Source organism: Microcaecilia unicolor, chromosome 5, assembly GCF_901765095.1.
Source record: "Microcaecilia unicolor chromosome 5, aMicUni1.1, whole genome shotgun sequence".
Lineage (NCBI taxonomy): Eukaryota > Metazoa > Chordata > Amphibia > Gymnophiona > Siphonopidae > Microcaecilia > Microcaecilia unicolor.
This window is the reverse complement of record NC_044035.1, coordinates 208,842,019-208,861,721: the sequence shown is the minus strand read 5'-3', so window position 1 is coordinate 208,861,721 and position 19,703 is coordinate 208,842,019. Positions and strand designations below refer to the sequence as shown.

Sequence of the window (19,703 nt, the reverse complement as noted above, 5' to 3'; positions counted from 1 at the left end):
GAACTAATAGTGGAAGCTGAATGCAACAAAAGCTTTCAGATGGCTTCTCTCTAGGATATATGCAGCAGTGATTAGGAGTGTGTCATTGATTTGATCCAGGTTCTCTGTTTTCCCATAGAAATTCCAGTCACACCCAACAGTCATGCTGTTTGCACTAATAGCATTGGAAAAGTTTGCACAAACAAGTAAGTGTATATTGCAAAGTGTGTCTTTGTATCCTTGCTGAATGTACTTGGAAGTGTGTGGCTTGTGCTAATACTAATATGACTGAGGAAGGGTAAGAGCATGGCTTTAGGAAGATGATTATTATTATTATTATTTATTGCATTTGTATCCCACCTATTTGCAGGCTCAAAGTGGCTTACATAGTATTGATAACATAGTTATTCCAGTGTATCAAGTATAGTTAGTATTGTGTAGAGATTAGTTAAGGGAAGGAAGAAGAAGGAAAGGATTTATTAGGGTATTTATAGAAGGTGGGCTTTCATAATTGAATGGGTTGGTGAAGTGGGTTAGTGGGGCTGTAGGTTACTACTACTACTACTATTTAGCATTTCTATAGCGCTACAAGGCATACGCAGCGCTGCACAAACATAGAAGAAAGACAGTCCCTGGTCAAAGAGCTTACAATCTAATAGACAAAAAATAAAGTAAGCAAATCAAATCGATTATTGTGTACAGGTAGGTGGAGGCAAGTGGTTACGAGTCAAAAGCAATGTTAAAGAGGCGGGCTTTCAGTCTAGATTTAAAGGTGGCCAAGGAAGGGGCGAGACGTAGGGGCTCAGGAAGTTTATTCCAGGCATAGGGTGCAGTGAGACAGAAGGCGCAAAGTCTGGAGTTGGCAGTAGTGGAGAAGGGAACAGATAAGAAGGATTTATCCATGGAGCGGAGTGCACGGGAAGGGGTGTAGAGAAGGACGAGTGTGGAGAGATACTGGGGAGCAGCAGAGTGAGTACATTTATAAGTTAGTAGAAGAAGTTTGAACAGGATGCGAAAACGGATAGGGAGCCAGTGAAGCGACTTGAGGAGAGGGGTAGTATGAGTAAAGCGACCCTGGCGGAAGACGAGACGGGCAGCAGAGTTTTGAACCGATTGGAGAGGTGACTAAGTGGAAGGCCATCAAGAAGCAGATTGCAGTAGTCTAAACGAGAGGTGACAAGGGTGTGGATGAGGGTTTTGGTAGAGTGCTCGGAAAGAAAGGGGCGGATTTTACGGATGTTGTAAAGAAAGAAACGACAGGTCTTGGCGGTCTGCTGGATATGAGCAGAGAAGGAGAGAGAAGTCAAAGATGACCACAAGGTTTCGAGCTGAGGAGACAGGGAGAATGAGAGAGGCATCAACAGAAATAGAAAACAGGGGGAGTGGGGAGGTGGGTTTGGGGGGAAAAATGAGAAGTTCGGTTTTGGTTATGTTTAATTTCAGGTGGCGTTGAGACATCCAGACAGCAGTGTCAGACAAGCACACTGAAACTTTGGTTTGGATGCAAGGTGAGGTATCAGGGGTAGAAAGGTAGATTTGGGAGTCATCAACATAGAGATGGTAGGAAAAGCCATGGGATGAGATTAATGAACCAAGGGAAGAAGTGATGAAAGAAAAGAGGAGGGGACCAAGAACAGAACCCTGAGGTACGCCGACAGGCAGAGGGATAGAAGTAGAAGAGGATCCACCAGAGTGAACACTGAAGGTGCGGAGGTTCTCATTGTAGGCCTTGTTGAAGAGATATGTCTTCAGAAATTTGCGAAAGGTAGTTGTTTCGTCGATTGTTTTTAGGTCTGTGGGTAATGCATTCCATAACTGCGTGCTCATGTAGGAGAAGGTGGTGGCGTGCATCATCTTGTAGTTTAGTCCTTTACAGCTGGGGAAGTGTAGGTTGAGAAATTTGCGAGATGATCTTGTGGCGTTTCTAGGAGGTAGGTCCACGAGGTTTAGCATGTAGGTTGGGGCGTCTGCGTGAATGATTTTGTGTACAATCGTGCAGATCTTGAATGCAATGCGTTCCTTAAGTGGGAGCCAGTGAAGTTTCTCTCAAGGGTTTTGCACTTTCGTATTTAGTTTTTCCATATATGAGTCTGGTGGCCGTATTCTGAGCCGTCTGGAGTTTTTTAATAGTCTGTTCTTTGCAGCCAGCGTATAGTGTGTTGCAATAGTCCAGATGACTTATTACCATTGATTGTACCAAGGTACGGAAGATGTATCTCGGGACGAAAGGTTTTACTCTTTTGAGTTTCCACATGGAGTAGAACATCTTTTTCGTAGTGTTTTTCACGTGGGCATCAAGAGTGAGATTTCGATCAATGTTGACTCCAAGAATTTTCAAGTTTTGTGAGACAGGAAGAGAACAGTACGGTGTGGTTATGGTGGAGAAGTTTTTTGTGTTCACGTAGCACTTGCCATTTATATTGGTACCAAATATTGCCATTTCCTTGTCATCAAGCAGATGAAACCATTACGTATGAGTTGTTTCCATCAACCAGCAGGGGGAGATAGAGAGCACTCAACTTTTCGCAATGCCTCATGGCCAGCCAGCTCCACTGCCTCTTCAGTATTCTCTATCTCCCCAAGCAAGGTGGCTGCAGCTTCTTCGAGCTCCATCAAAAATCTGCCTGGGGGTGGCTCCTGGCTTGCCAGTTGTTAGCCGGGGTGTTAGAGGCTATAGCAGCTTTACTTTGAAGGCACATAGGTTAGCCCTTTCCCTGCCTTACCCATGCCCCTGTGGATGTGGACATATTAGCTTGCTTTTCCCTGTCCTTTCCCACTCAGTGGATGTAGGCACATTGGTTCGCCTTTCCCTGCCTTTCCCACTCATCTGAGCTTCCGGAGTTCTTATTACCTCTGCTTTCCTCACAGCGTTTAAAAAAAAAAAATGGAACAGAGGTTTTCCTTTGATTCTTCTATGGGACTGGAGCTGTGATACTCGGTCCGGTGAGGTAAGAGTGTTTTCTAACTCCTCCGGGGTGGGCCCGCGATCGGGGCGTTGTTGACGCGAAACCGCCATTTTGAATTTTCCCACCGTTTTCGGCAATGGCTGCAGAGAATGTAAAGTGCTGTTCCCGGTGTGGCAAGCGCAAATCAGCAGCGGGGCTCTGTAAATCATGCTGTACAGGTGTAAGAACCGGCCCGAGCATGGCGAGTGATGATTCTTCCCGCTCAGAGCTGGCAGCGGACGCCATTTTGAATTCTCCGCATGGCGCAGCCTCCGTAGAGACGGAGAGCACTGAGCCTGGGGGGGGGGGGGACCTCGAATTGAGGCTATTCAGGGAGCGGCTAGCCCCGGACGAGACCTGGGTGCCCAGGGCGAGTTTTTCTCCCCTGATTTTGTGTTATTTTTGCATAAAGCATACATGCTGAAAAGAGCTCTCCCTCAAGGGACGTCTGAGGCCCCTTCTATTGTCCCCCCGGTGGATTCTTGCCTGGGACTGCCCGCTGAGGCTATTTTCCCTGATAATTGGCATAAAGAAAAGCGTAAAAGGGCTAATTCCCCTTCAGATTGTGGTGCACCTCCTTTTTCCCCCCCGTGGTTGTGAGGATTCGGAGAGTTCTGGCAGGCCTTCGTGGTCTGAGGAGCCAGAGTCAGGTGCAGAATTACCACAGGATCTGGGTGATCCCTCCGCGGTGAGGATTTTCCACCGTGATGAGCTGCCAGCGCTTATTTCAGATGCCCTACAGGTCCTTTCTATTGAAGAGCCTGACATTGGCACGGCCTCCTCTGTGAATCCTAGGATGGCTAGTACCAAAAAGCCTGCTCGAGCCTTTCCTTTGCATGACTCCATCCAATAGCTCATTTCTGCTCAGTGGGCTGACCCCGAGGGACCTTTGAAAGTTTCCAGGGCTATGGGGCAATTATACCCTCTGCGTGAGGAGCATTTGGCTCACTTTGCAATGCCTAAAGTAGATGCCCCAGTCACTGCGGTGACAAAGAGAACTACCCTCCCTGTGGAAGGAGGAGTTGCCCTGAAGGATATACAAGACCGTAGGCTGGAAGCAGCACTTAAACGGTCCTTTGAAATTGCAGGTCTTACTGTTCGGGCGTCTGCATGCAGTTGTTATGCTGCTAGAGCCTGCCTGGTGTGGTTGCAACAGGCAGTGGAACAGCCCGGAGATGGAGCAGAGCCCTTCTCGGATGTGGCTCCGCGGCTGGAGTCGGCCTTGTCCTTTTTGGCTGATGCCCTTTATGATATTGTCAGAGCTTCGGCTAAACAAATGGCAGTAGCAGTGGCGGCTCGCCGTCTTATTTGGCTACGACATTGGGCAGCGGACATGGCCTCTAAGCAGAGGTTGGTGAAGTTGCCCTTTCAAGGCCTTCTCCTATTTGGTGAGGAGTTGGAAAAAAAAATTGTTAAAGGCCTGGGAGATCCTAAACCCCAGCGCTTGCCCGAAGATAGGCCGAGGCCTTCCTCCAAGGGCTAGGCGGTCCACTCCTCTTATAGACCTCTCTTCCGTGAAGCTAGAAGGTACCGCCCGGGGCGTTCTGCTGGGTTTACTTTTCGTGCCTGTTTTTCAGCAGAGGAACTCCTTTCGCTCGGACAAGCGTTCCGCAGCCACCGGCTCTAGGCCTGGAGTTCAGGGGCGACCCTCTCAATGATGGTGCGCCGGCCTCTTCCTCGCTTCCTGTCATCGGAGGACGTCTTTCCCTCTTTGTCGAGGAGTGGGCCAATATTTCCTCAGATCAGTGGGTTCTGGACCTGATCACAGATGGCTACAGAATAGAATTCAACGCCCCAGTAAGAGACGTGTTTGTGGAGTCCCGATGCGGTTCTGCCGCCAAACGGGCGGCGGTAGAGAAGACTTTGCAAGGTCTGATTCAGTTAGGGGCCGTGTCCCCGGTACCTCCCGCCTAACACGGCTACGGCCGATACTCCATCTACTTTGAGGTGACGCGAAAAGTTGGGTCTTTTCGCCCTATTCTGGACTTAAAAGAATTAAACAAGTCCCTGAGAGTGCAGCATTAACACATGGAAACCCTGCGCTCCGTCATTGCTGCGGTACAGCCAGGAGAGTTTCTCACGTCTCTAGACCTAAAAGAAGCTTACTTGCACATACCAATTTGGCCCCCGCACCAGAAGTTTCTGAGGTTTGCGGTGTTGGGAAAACATTTCCAGTTCCGGGCCTTGCCTTTTGACCTCGCCACAGCTCCCCGAACCTTTTCGAAGGTAATGGTGGTAGTAGTTGCTTTGCTCAGGCGAGAAGGTATCAGGGTTCACCCGTACCTAGACGACTGGCTCATCATAGCAGACTCTGTAACAGAGAGCTATCAAGCTACAGCCAGAGTGGTCTCAGTACTTCAGTCTCTAGGCTGGGTCGTCAATATGGCCAAAAGTCACCTGACTCCCCTCGCAATCTCTAGAATATTTGGGGGCCATGTTCGACACAGACTCGGGCTATGTATACCAACCCAAGATAAGGCGGTGCAAGCTTCAGAATCAGGTCCGTCTGCTCCTGAGGATGCCCCGCCCACGAGCTTGGGACATTGTCCAGCTGCTGGGATCGATGACAGCCACATTGGAAGTGATGCCCTGGGCGAGAGCGCACCTGAGACCTCTACAGTATTCCCTACTTCAAAGATGGTCTCCAGTTTCTCAGGATTATCAATGCAGACTTTCTTGGCTCCCTGCGGCCCGACTCAGCATGGAGTGGCGGCTCTCAGACAGCATGCTGCGGCGAGGAATGCCGCTGGCGCTCCCCGATTGGTGTCTAGTAGTGACAGATGCCAGCCTGAAGGGCTGGGGCTCATATTGCAAGGGGAAGCATGCCCAGGGTCTATGGACACCCGAGGAGTCGGAGTGGTCCATCAACCACCTGGAGTTGAAAGCGGTGTTTCAGGCACTTCTGGCCTTTCAAGTGACCCTGGAAGGATTGGCTGTCAGAGTGATGTTGGACAACACGACAGCAGTGGCCTACATAAATCGACAAGGTGGCATTCAGTGCAGAGCACTGGCCGCGCAGGCCAAACAGATTTACCAATGGGCCGAGCTGCATCTTCAGTTTCTGTCGGCCGCTCACATTGCAGGTCAGAGCAACGTGCAAGCCGATTATCTAAGCAGGCATCAGATCAATCCAGCAGAATGGGAACTAGCAGATGAAGTATTCCTGCAGATATGTGCCAAATGGGGCAAGCCTGTGATGGATCTTATGGTGACAAGTTCAAATGCCAAAGTCCCGTGCTTCTTCAGCAGACGGAGAGATCCTCGCTCGGCAGGGTTGGATGCCTTGACTCAGCCCTGGTCTCCGGGCCTACTATATGTGTTCCCTCCGTGGCCCTTGATAGGGTGCGTGCTCCTGCGGATTCGGCTGCACCCAGGAGAAGTGGTCCTCATCGCCCCGGATTGGCCCAGGAGGCCTTGGTATGCGGACCTCCGACAGATGCTAGTGGAGGCTCCCCTTCCTTTACCTCTGGTACCGAACCTGTTGTCACAGGGCCCGGTAGCCATGGAGGATGCCTGCCGCTTTGGTCTTATGGCATGGCGATTGAGAGGGCGCAATTGAGGGACAAAGGCTATTCAAACACAGTCATTTCCACTCTCCTGCAGGCCCGCAAGCGTTCCACTTCCGTGGCTTATGCCAGGATTTGGCGCCAGTTTGAGTCTTGGTGTGGTTCAAAAGCGATCACACGCATGCGGGCTCCTGTCTCGCCGATTCTGGACTTTTTGCAGGATGGTGTACAAATAGGCTTGGCCTATAATTTCCTGCGGGTGCAAGTGGCAGCGTTGGCCTCCCTTCGTGGTAAGGTTGAAGGCGTGTCTTTAGCTGCTCATCCAGATGTGGCACGGTTTCTTAGTGGGGTGCTTTGGCTCCGGCCTTCCGTGCGAGCACTCTGTCCAGCTTGGAACCTGGGGCTAGTTTTGAAGACCCTGCAGGCTTCTCCTTTTGAGCCGCTTCGGCGAGCATCGGAGAAAGATTTGACACTAAAGGCCGTTTTTCTTGTGGCCATTACTTCGGCGAGACGGGTTTCAGAGCTCCAGGAGCTGTCCTGTAGAGACCCATTTCTGCAATTCTCAGAGTCCGGGGTCACGGTTCGGACCTTGCCTTGCTTCATGCCTAAGGTGGTTTCAGCGTTTCACCTAAACCAGCCTATTTTCTTGCCCTCCTTTGATAAGGAGGAGTTTCCAGAATCTTTTGGGCAGTTGCACCTGTTGGATGTGCGCAGGACTCTGCTGCAGTGTCTGCGAGTTACTATCTCTTTCAGGATCTATGATCATCTGTTTGTTTTGCTATCCGGTCCTCGCAGAGGGTCTCCAGCGTCTAAAGCCACTGTTGCCCGCTGGCTCAAAGAAACTATCTTTTCAGCTTATCTGCTTGCCAGCCGGTCTCCGCCTGTAGCCTTTAAGGCGCATTCTACCAGAGCGATTTCTTCCTCTTGGGGCTGAAACTGGAGCACTCTCTCGTCAAGAGATATGCAGTGCAGCATCATGGGCTTCTAAGCTCTCTTTTGCCCGACATTACAGGCTGGATGTGGCTGCTAGGAGGGATGCGCGTTTTGGAGCACAAGTGCTAGCGCGTGGTGTGACCTGTTCCCACCCTATATAGGGATTGCTTTGTTACATCCCATACGTAATGGCTTCATCTGCTTGATGACAAGGAAGGGAAAATTAGGTTCTTACCTTGGTAATTTTTTCCTTTAGTCATAGCAGATGAAGCCATGAGCCCTCCCTGTATGATTGTCTGTATGCTGTGAATCTGTTTCAGGTTCTGTTCTTGTTTCATGAAGTTCCTTCCTTGGGAGAAAGTTGGAAAACAGTCTTCAGGTTTTCATGTTCACTTATAGGAGGATGAGTCCATTCCCTTCAGTTTATGTTTTGGGAGGATGAGTTTATTCCCTCCAGGAGGTTGCGTGTATCCCCTCCAGTTATTCAGTAAGGAGGACGAGTTTATTCACTCCAGGAGGATGTGTTCATTCCCTCCTTTTGAGTTCATGCCCTTGTTAAGGGGCCATCGTTCGCTGTGAGGAAAATTCATGTTATTCCCATTGCAGTTTGCCATACTGCTTTGGAAGCTTCAAATACTGAAGAGGCAGTGGAGCTTGGCTGGCCATGAGGCACTGTGAAAAGTTGAGTGCTCTCTATCTCCCCCTGCTGGTTGATGGACACAACCCATACGTAATGGCTTCATCTGGTTTGACTAATGGAAAGAAAATTACCAAGGTAAGAACCTAATTTTCCCGTAAGTGCTAATATACCTACCTGCTGGAAAGGTGCATTGGTACTTACAAGTTAAGTTCTGGTACTGTCATGTATTAGAGAGCACTAATGCTCCACTGTCATTCTAACCCCTACATTTTTACTCTTCATCACAATTTTCCACTTGCCTGCTGCAGCATACTTCTGTCAGACCTGTTTGTGCTCCTGCTCCTCCTCCATTTTCTGCACAAATGCCCACTTTCTTTCTATACACCCTTTTGTTTCTGTCATGTTTGTAAAACTATGCTTTTTGCATCATATTTAAGAATTTTTCCTGTAAGCCACACTGAGCCTGCAAATAGGTGGGAAAATGTGGGATACAAATGTAACACATAAATAAAGATCAGTGTTTCCCAATTTGGTCCTGAAGTACTCCCTTGCCAGTTAGGAGAGTTGAGAAATCCTGAATAGCACACTTGTGTTTGTTGGAGCGCTGCATACCTAAAAAGCTAAGCCTTTCTGAATTTATATATTTTCAGATTTTTGTGTTTGTATTGATAGATTCTAAACTGCTCTCTTATGTGTGTGTGTTCCTCTTCCTTGATAATCTGCTAGTTTTAACTCCATCTATCCAATACAAGAGGAAAAAAAAACAAGCAAATCTTCCTTTCCTCACATGCAGAGCTGCTAGTTCCTATAAATTGCTATATTTGTCTTCCTGCTAACTTTATGGTCCCTCCCTTCCCACCCACTCCTAGGCTAGCTCTTCCTATATAAGAAAACCAAGAGACAATTATCTTTAATAAATCCTGTATTGGACAATCCTGCTTATTCATATCCATTAGTACACCTTCTCACCCTTGTTAATCATATCAATATGAGTTTCATTCAATGCAATATGTGTTGGGCCTTAGTCCTAAGGCAGACCATCTGCAACCTTAGGGCTTGACCCCTCTGTCTCCAAATTATCTCTCTATATAAAACGCACCTCCAGTGTTCTAATGAAGCCTCACTTTCCCAACGTTCTAAAAGTGAAGTGGTCTGAGATCGCTTTTCCTCCATGAGTGTCTGCCCCGCCCACATGTCAAACGTGATGACATCGAGGGCGGGTCATAATGACGACTGTCGTAAGCCACATTGAGCCTGCAAAGAGGTGGGAAAATGTGGGATACAAATACAATAAATAAATAGACAACTACACTGTAAGCAAGGAAGCCCATTGGTTAATCTCTGTTTCCACTCCCCAACGCAGCCGTCATTCCCATACACTCAAAACCAAGCAAAATCGCTGCTGGACCCCGTCCTCCAGCCCACAGTCCCCCTCACCCACCCTCCTGCAACCGCTCGCTCACCGTTCCACCATCCTCCCTCTCCTCCCCGACTCCGGCCATGCTGCAGGACGATTACTACACACGAGTGGAAATGACCCAATCAACTACACTGTAAGCAAGGAAGCCCATTGGTTAATCTCTGTTTCCACTCACTGACACAGCCGTCATTCCCATACACTCAAATCCAAGCACACCTAGGAGTTGCTGATCCACAATATCGTTTTTTTTCCTTCTTCCATCTGAAACACGTCTAAAGCTGTTTCTACTGGATAAACTGCGCCTTAACAGATAAAGGACAAAAGGTTTTTGTTTTAGGATTCTTACTGCACACCTTTTTAATTTATTTGAAAGCTTCCCATCTGTACATATGAATATCATGAAATCTAAATTAAATATCATTAAAACAGCTTTAAAAATTATGCTACGTGGTAGAAACAGCAATTCTAAACTCTGTATTTTCAGATCATTTGTCAACAATACAAAGTTTATCCAGGTAAGTGCCCGTGGCTGCGTCAGCCCCGCCGTTGCCTGTCAATGTGTGCCACTGAAAGAGTATGAGGGAGCTCCAGCTGCCTCTGGGTCAGGACAGGACTTAGCTGGTGGACGCCAGAAGCAGTGTCTCCTTTGGTTGACAGCAAATAGCACCCCCCCCCCCAACCACCTCTGAGGGAGGGAGGAAAGGAATGGACAGGACCGTGGAACTGGGTGGGAGGGGGAGAGACCCTTGAACTGATAGGGGGACCCTGGAACTGGGAGGGAGGGAGGGAAGGTGACCCTGGAACTGGGAGGGTGGGGACCCTGAAACTCTGAGGGAGGGTGGGGGGGAACCTGAAACTGGAAGGGACCCTGGAACTCTGAGGGGGGGATGACCCAAGAACTCGGAGGGAGGGATGGAGGGGGACCCTGGAACTGCGAGGGAGGAGGGAGGGGCCCCTGGCACACACTCTCTCTCACGGACACACTCGCACCCAGTCTCACTCTCTGTCACACACACACACACTCGCACCCAGTCTCTCACTCTCTCTGTCACACACACACACACACACACTCGCACATTCACTCTCTCTCACACAGTCAATCTCACACACACTCTCTCAAACATACACACTCCGAGGGAAACCTTGCTAGCGCCCGTTTAATTTCTGTCAGAAACGGGCCTTTTTCACTAGTCAGCTATGAAAGATGAAGGAATTGGTTGCAATTATCAAGCATCCAGGACTACCCAATTCCCAGCCAATTTACCACTAGCACTGCCACAGAGAATAAAGTGACAGAGGAATATTAAGAGGTATTAACTTAGGAACACGATTAAAGGGTCCCAGCCTAGTGAATGCCTTCCAGGATCCTCTGCTACTAGAAGTACCAACCAAAATACTGCGTTTGATCTGAGAAGTTTTGCTATATGATTCTTATATTCCACTAAGTTCAAAAGAGATTGTGAGCAGATTACAGACAAGTCCTTCTTCAGGAGAATTTACAGTTGCGTATCTAATATGTTGAAGCTAAAAAAAAAAAAATCTAAAACATTAATTACAGTTGAATATCTAGTACATTGAAACTAAAAAGGATCTTTCTCATCAAATACATTGAAACTAAAACACATCTTTCTCATAAAACAGAAAAAGACTTTAACACTTTCCTGAAGAAATAATAATGTGTTATTTTCCGAATTTCTAAAGGCAGTCTGTTCCAAAGTCTAATTCCCTGAGTGTAAGAGAGTAAAGATTCTAATACCGATATTGTAATCCACCTGGGGACAAATTACTTGGCCAACAATAGCAAGTTTGGAGTGCAGAGAGCGTTCCAGAAGCTTGGGGAAGGACTCAAGTCTTTGGTTTGGGCTAGAGAGTTGCATGGGAACAGAAATCTAGACCCACCCCACCCATCCCTGTGGGGAAGCTAACCCATCCATGCCTCAAGTAATTTCCTCCACCCCAGTCTGCCCTGCTGTTGCCATGCCGCAGTCACCTTGACCCCCTTCCAACAAAGCCAAATTCTATAAGCAGTGAAAATACTAGAAAAAGTAACAAATAATTTTCTTCCGTACTTTAAATATAAAATTAAGTAAGATACACACATCCGTTAGCAGCATGTGTCCCCCTCTCCTCTCCATCCCCTTCTATCCCATGTACTCTATTTCCACTTTTCCCTTCCCCACTCCTCCATGTGTGTCCCCTTTACCAGTCTTCTTTCCTCTCGTCCCTGCACCCACCCACACTCCCTCCACCCTTTTTACCAAGGAAGCTAGATAAAACAGGAGACAGGGTGAGCCTATGTAGCCCATGATTTAGGCTGAAGCCAGTAGGCGGAGATTGACGCCACACTGGCTCACACAAAATAGTAGCAAACCCTACTGAAAACAATAGCAAAAAGATTATTTGAAAATACAGTGAGACAGAATAATAGAATTCAGTTTATCATGGGAGCAAGTAGATGGATATGTCTGAAACATTTAAGAAAGTTGAGATTAGCATATATACCCAATCGGACATTTAAAATAAAGGCTAGTGCATTTTTATAATATACCACTGCAATCCACAAAATGAAAGGAGCAAGTTCCCACATGCCATCTTTTTTTTGTTGTTGTTGTTGTTGTTGTAGGCACAGGAAAAAAAAAGATTTTAAATGTTCACAGGTTTCAGCCTAATTCATGTTTAATGTAGGATAATAAATGGCATAAATATGTAAATAGATAGAAACTCTGAATGTTCAGCACCTGATTCTCATAACATGATGTCTGTTTTAGTATCCCTTTACAAGGAGAAAAAAAATCTCTGCACAAATATAACAGTACTAAGGTGTCCCTTTAGCCGGGACAAATATAACAGTACTAGAGTGACCCTTTAACCAGCCCATCCAAATAACACACTGATCACAGTTTAAAACAAATTATTACTCTACCTATAAAAAATTATTACATTATTATACTTCCTCTGTTTACATCCGTATGCACAAACTGGCATGTTTGAAAATCTGAGATTAAATAAAAATTCCACCAACAATAAAGAATGACAACTTGGATGCAGCAGCTCATAGGTTTGATTGCTTTGTTTTGAGTGCAAAGGGATCCGGCTGCGCAAGGAAGGGGGAACAGATAACCTTATGGGGGTTTTTTGTGTGTGTGTGTGTGCGGGGTTTTTTTTTTTTAACAGTACCCTCCCTTCCTCCCACCCACATACGTATTCCAGACCTCTCCACCAGCCCTGGGTGCCCTCCCGGCACGTACCTTAAGCAACCCTGGTGGTATAGTGGATTCTTCAGGGCAGGAAAGATCCCCAGTCTTTCTCAGAATTATATATGATTGTGGATGTTAAAAAGGTTAATGTTATGACATTATGTTCCCCTGATGATGCCTTAAGGGTGAAACATGCCAGCATGTAGAGAACAAGAGGAATTTTCACGGACTGAGCACATTGTTTTGGTTAGTTGGAGAACTGGAAGAATGATGGTAAAAAACTGATAATAAGGATATTCAGCTTGCACTGGAATAACTGATCAACCGTACAGATAAATCAATTGCATTCGATGCGACTGTATGAACATTAATATAACAGTATTGTTTGGAGATAATTTAGTATATAGGTAGGGTGGTGGTGCATTGATGGCGGTATGCAGTGCTGACTGTTAGAGGAGTTGGCTCCTTGAGCATTAACCAGCACTCCAATCTGAGCAATATTCACTATATTTTAATGAGATACATATTAAAAATAAGATGTTACAATTTAATGCCAAGAAATGCAGAGTGATGCACTTGGGGTGCAGAAACCCAAAAGAGAGATACTGGATAGGAGGGGAGAGATTAGTAAATTTGACTCAGGAGACAGACCTTGGGGTGATGGTGTCCAAGGATCTGAAGGTGAAGAAACAATGTGACAAGGCGACGGCCGTGGCCAGAAGGAGGCTAGCCTGCATAGAGAGGGGTATAACCAGCAAAAGAAAGGAGGTGTTGATGCCCCTCTACAAGTTGTTGGTGAGGCCCCACTTGGAATATTGTGTTCAGTTTTGGAGGCTTTATCTTGCTAAAGATGTAAAAAGGCTGGAAGCGTTGCAAAGAAAAGCTACAAAAATGGTATGGGATTTGCGTTGCAAACCATATGAAGAGAGACTTGCCGACCTGAACATGTATACCTTGGAGGAAAGGAGAAACAGGTGACATGATACAGACATCCAGATATTTAAAAGGTATTAATCCGCAAACAAACCTTTTCCAGAGACGCGAAGGTGGTAGAACTAGAGGACATGAATTGAGTGAAGGGGGGCAGACTCAGGAGTAATGTCGGGAAGTATTTTTTTTCCACAGAGAGGGTGGTGGATACATGGAATGCCCTCTTGAGATCAAAATAGTAACATAGTAGATGACGGCAGAAAAAGACCGCAGTCTGCGGTCCATCCAGTCTTCCCAACAAGATAAACTCACATGTGGTACTTTTTGTGTATACCTTACCTTGATTTGTACCTGTCCTTTTCAGGGCACAGACCGTATAAGTCTGCCCAGCACTATCCCCGCCTCCCAACCACCAGTCCCGCCTCCCACCACCGGCTCTGGCACAGACCGTATAAGTCTGCCCAGCACCATCCCCGCCTCCCGCCACCTGCTCTGCCACCCAATCTCGGCTAAGATCCTTAGGATCCATTCCTTCTGAACAGGATTCCTTTATGTTTATCCCACGCATGTTTGAATTCCGTTACTGTTTTCGTTTCCACCACCTCCCGCGGAATTCAAACATGCTTGGGATAAACACAAAGGAATCCTGTTTAGAAGGAATGGATCCACGGAATCTTAGCGGAGATTGGATTGGAACACCGGTAATTGGGAAGAAAAACCAGTGCTGGGTAGACTTCTACAGTCTGTGCCCTGAGAATGGCAAGGACAAATCAAACTCGGGTATACATATAAAGTATCACATACCATGTAAAATGAGTTTATCTTGTTGGGCAGACTGGATTGACCATACAGGTCTTTATCTGCTGTCATTTCATTTACTATCTGTCTGTGACAGGAAAAAGGATCATTGGGGAGAAATTGACAGTATGTTTCTAGTCATTTAAACTAGAGTGTGAAGGTGGCAAAAGGAAGCAAGAAAATCCAGAACGTCACTCTCAGTAAAAACATGATGGCAGAGGGGAAAGTAATGTTACTATAGGAAACCATCTAAACAACACTTTTACATGAAATCAATTATCACAAATGCTTATAGTTTAAGTAAAAAGGTTTGAGATGTGCAAGCCCTGATGTTGTTGCTATTACAGAGATGTGGTTCAGTGAGTCCTATGAATAGAATGTGACCATACCAGGTCATAATCTTTTTAGGAAGGATAGAAAGGGACATAGGGGTAGAGGAGTGGTACTGTATGTGAAAAATAATAGAGCGACTGAAATGCAGAGAATCTGGGGAAAGGAAGAAGCTATATGGATTGTCCTGGAAAGAGAAGATGAAACCTGTATCCACACAGGTGTTATCTACAGACCCCTGGCACAAATGGAGAAACTGGACAAGGATCTGCTTGTAGATATCCATATGCTTGGAATGAAATGGGGAGGCACTGTTGCTGGGTGATCTCAATTTGCCTGATGTGGATTTTAACGTCCCGTCTGCAGAATCGGAAAGAAGCATAGAAATTGTGGATGCCCATCAAAGTACTTTGCTCAGATAAATGTTGGCGGAACCCACAATGGAAGGATTGACATTGGATCTAGTGCTTTCAAATGGAGGAAGTTTTCCAACATCCAGGTGGGTGCCCACCTAGGTAATAGTGGTCATGACATGATACAGTTTGAGATAAGAGCAAAAGCAGAATGTAGACAGGCAAAACTCAGTACTAGATTTCAGACATACTGATTTTGGTAAAATGAGGGAATACCTGAAGAAGGTGCTGACGGCATGGGTAGGTATAAGAGAAGTGGAAGCCCAGTGGTCTAAGCTGAAAGCTGCTATAAATATGTCAACAGATCTTTATACAAGGAAAGTCAACAAAAACAAAAGAAACGGGAAGCCTATATGGTTCTCCAAATTAGTGGCCAAAAAAATAAGGGCAAAAGAGGCTGCGTTCAACAAATATCAAAAATTCAACAAGCAGATCTTGGAAACGTTTACCAGATTAAACTCAGAGAAGTGAAGAGGGAAATATAGCTACCAAAAGCGCAAGCAGAAGAAAAAAATGGTTAAAGATGTAGAGGGAGGTGATAAGACCTTTTTCAGATCCATTGGAGAAAGGAGAAAAGCTAGGAATGGAATTGGCAGACTGAAATATGCTGAGAATGGTTATGTGGAGATTAATGAGGATAAAGCAAACGTGCTAATCCAATACTTCTCTTCAGTGTTCACGGAAGAAAATCCTGGAGAAGGACCACGGTTGGCTGCCAAGGGTATATCTGGGAAAGAAGTTGGATACTGCACCCTTAACAGAAGAAAGCATTTATAAACAATTTGAAAATGTGAAAGTGGACAAAGCTATCCCAGTATACTGAGGGAGCTCAGAAAAATCTTGGTGGACCTCTTAAGGATTTATTTAATAGATCTTTAGAGATGGGAGAGGTTCCATGGGATTGGAGATGAGTGGATATTGTCCCTCTTCACAAAAGCAAGGACAGAGAAGAAGGGGTAAACTACAGGCTGGCAAGCCTCACGTTGATGGTAGGAAAAAAAATGGAGTCTCTTTCGAAGGCCACACCATAATCCTCGCCCGGGGTCTCACAGTCCTTTATTCATTTCCTGGTCCACCAAAGAAAATCTATCAGATTCGTTTGGAAGGATTTTTCTTTGGTAAAGCCATGTTGCCTCGTATCCTGCAACTCGTTGGATTCTAGAAAGTTAACTCTCTTTTCCTTTCATCAGAGACTCCATTTTTACTTTTTTATACTGTTTTATGGTTCGCAGTGTGTTGGTGTTTAAACTAATAAAGAATTAAAATTTAAAAAAAAGTAAAAGCAGAAGCAATATGTAAATAATGATTCCTTAGTAAACCAAATGAAATAGCAAAACCTGGAACAGGATTTTGCTATTTCAAACCTCTTCATACAAGCAGTGTTATCATCTCATCTTAAATTTTGCTGTTCAGTGAATACAGCCTATGATAACAGTGGAATTGCTTGTTTTTGTTGAACTGTTTACTGGTCTCCAGCTAAACAGAACAGTGATGTTGGGTCACTTTGAAGCAAAGATGAAGCTGGTTTCAGTTCTTGCTGAAGAGGCACATGTCTGTTACACAACAGACTTCTGGTCATCTCATGGAAAATTTTACATTGAGGTGACTTTCCATTGGATTGATAGTCTTTAGAGAGGCAGTCTGCTTGTCTGTCCTTAAGGCTGAAGGGTTCCCACACATTTGGCATTCTTGCATCATTTCTCAAAGTCTGTCTTCAGACAAAAAAATTGTTAAAACAACAACAGACAATGATTCCAACATTGTGAAAGCCTTCTGTATAACTGCAACATGACAATGATAAAGATGATGATGCAAGTGATGAATTATACCGCACTACTAATGAATATGATAATGAGGATGATGATGCTAGTTTTCTTTGATATACAGAAGATAAGTATTTCAGACAGAGATTCCCTTTATCAAATTCCTGCAGACCAAATCAGAAGACATCAGTAATATTGCAGCCTGCCTGATGTCAAGAAACTTTTTATCAGACTGAACAATCTACCTCCTGCTGGTGCAGATGTTGAACACCTTTTTAGCTGCTGGTTTATTGACCCACAAGCATACTTGTATGTGTGACAGTCGTTTTCAAAATTTAGTTTTACTAAAAGGAAGGTAGATTGAATTGAAGAGCAGTAAAGTTATTGGGATTAAAACATTAACAGTAGTTGCATTCATTGTATTTATGGTACTTTTACTATTTACTCAAGTATTAGGCAGTAACTTTTTTACTTAAACTTAAATACATTTTTTAATGTGTTCTTAACTGTACTTAAGTATTAAAATATACATTTATTTTTATTTAAGTACTTTGCCCTGGTACTGTGAACAACCCTGTTAGTCATTATACTGAGTATCCTTGACTGGGGACCCCAGAGCATAGCTACCTCCATAACACAGTGCAGAAGTATTCTAAGTCTGGATCCTACGGAGCCTATTGTTAAAAATACTCGCATTTTGTGGCCATAGGAATAGTGCTTACAATGTAGCATCCTAAGGGTTGAACTCCCTCCCCACTGCGGGAGGGGTTATAAATACTGTCTCAACAGCATCCTTAACTGCCAGCAGGAAGAACAGAAACCAGGAGCCAAAATCAAGCTTGCATCTTCTACTTGGCAGGGCACAGAATTGTTATTGGGCTTGTCTGATTAGGTAACACGTGTAATTCAGTGAAACGAGAATGTTAGTGTTGTGGGTGAATTACAGTGGGGGAAATAAGTATTTGATCCCTTGCTGATTTTGTAAGTTTGCCCACTGACAAAGACATGAGCAGCCCATAATTGAAGGGTAGGTTATTGGTAACAGTGAGAGATAGCACATCACAAATTAAATCCGGAAAATCACATTGTGGAAAGTATATGAATTTATTTGCATTCTGCAGAGGGAAATAAGTATTTGATCCCCCACCAACCAGTAAGAGATCTGGCCCCTACAGACCAGGTAGATGCTCCAAATCAACTCGTTACCTGCATGACAGACAGCTGTCGGCAAAGGTCACCTGTATGAAAGACACCTGTCCACAGACTCAGTGTATCAGTCAGACTCTAACCTCTACAAAATGGCCAAGAGCAAGGAGCTGTCTAAGGATGTCAGGGACAAGATCATACACCTGCACAAGGCTGGAATGGGCTACAAAACCATCAGTAAGACGCTGGGCGAGAAGGAGACAACTGTTGGTGCCATAGTAAGAAAATGGAAGAAGTACAAAATGACTGTCAATCGACAAAGATCTGGGGCTCCACGCAAAATCTCACCTCGTGGGGTATCCTTGATCATGAGGAAGGTTAGAAATCAGCCTACAACTACAAGGGGGGAACTTGTCAATGATCTCAAGGCAGCTGGGACCACTGTCACCACGAAAACCATTGGTAACACATTACGACATAACGGATTGCAATCCTGCAGTGCCCGCAAGGTCCCCCTGCTCCGGAAGGCACATGTGACGGCCCGTCTGAAGTTTGCCAGTGAACACCTGGATGATGCCGAGAGTGATTGGGAGAAGGTGCTGTGGTCAGATGAGACAAAAATTGAGCTCTTTGGCATGAACTCAACTCGCCGTGTTTGGAGGAAGAGAAATGCTGCCTATGACCCAAAGAACACCGTCCCCACTGTCAAGCATGGAGGTGGAAATGTTATGTTTTGGGGGTGTTTCTCTGCTAAGGGCACAGGACTACTTCACCGCATCAATGGGAGAATGGATGGGGCCATGTACCGTACAATTCTGAGTGACAACCTCCTTCCCTCCGCCAGGGCCTTAAAAATGGGTCGTGGCTGGGTCTTCCAGCACGACAATGACCCAAAACATACAGCCAAGGCAACAAAGGAGTGGCTCAGGAAGAAGCACATTAGGGTCATGGAGTGGCCTAGCCAGTCACCAGACCTTAATCCCATTGAAAATTTATGGAGGGAGCTGAAGCTGCGAGTTGCCAAGCGACAGCCCAGAACTCTTAATGATTTAGAGATGATCTGCAAAGAGGAGTGGACCAAAATTCCTCCTGACATGTGTGCAAACCTCATCATCAACTACAGAAGACGTCTGACCGCTGTGCTTGCCAACAAGGGTTTTGCCACCAAGTATTAGGTCTTGTTTGCCAGAGGGATCAAATACTTATTTCCCTCTGCAGAATGCAAATAAATTCATATACTTTCCACAATGTGATTTTCCGGATTTAATTTGTGATGTGCTATCTCTCACTGTTACCAATAACCTACCCTTCAATTATGGGCTGCTCATGTCTTTGTCAGTGGGCAAACTTACAAAATCAGCAAGGGATCAAATACTTATTTCCCCCACTGTATGTATTATAACAAAAAATTCCTTTTCTGGATAGACCAGTCCAAACCACTGGGTTTTGCGCCCCAACCAGCTCATGGAGGTAGAGAAAAAGACAAGGAAGTTCTGGTGATATTACCAGTATAACAGCAAGTGTAGCCTGGAACTAGCCAGTATTTTTTTCTACCTTCCAGCAGATGGTCAACCAGAAGCCAGAATCAAACTTATATTTTCTGCATAGCATGACACAACATTGTTATTAGGTCAGCATGATGGGTTAAATCTATGATTCAGAGAAAGAAGAATGCTGAATTTGAGGGTGAATTATGTATTATA

At 45.4% G+C, this 19,703-nt stretch overlaps 1 protein-coding gene across 3 annotated transcripts in view; it reads left to right on the top strand.

The window, feature by feature from the left end:
- The window catches only part of RSPRY1 (ring finger and SPRY domain containing 1), a 663,702-nt gene that overhangs the window by 324,665 nt on the left and 319,334 nt on the right, over positions 1–19,703 (top strand). For all 3 annotated transcript variants that reach the window (XM_030203731.1, XM_030203729.1, XM_030203730.1), the window contains one exon: positions 119–185. In XM_030203731.1, coding sequence (XP_030059591.1) covers positions 119–185 — 67 coding nt within the window. The remainder of the gene's footprint in view (positions 1–118; positions 186–19,703) is intronic.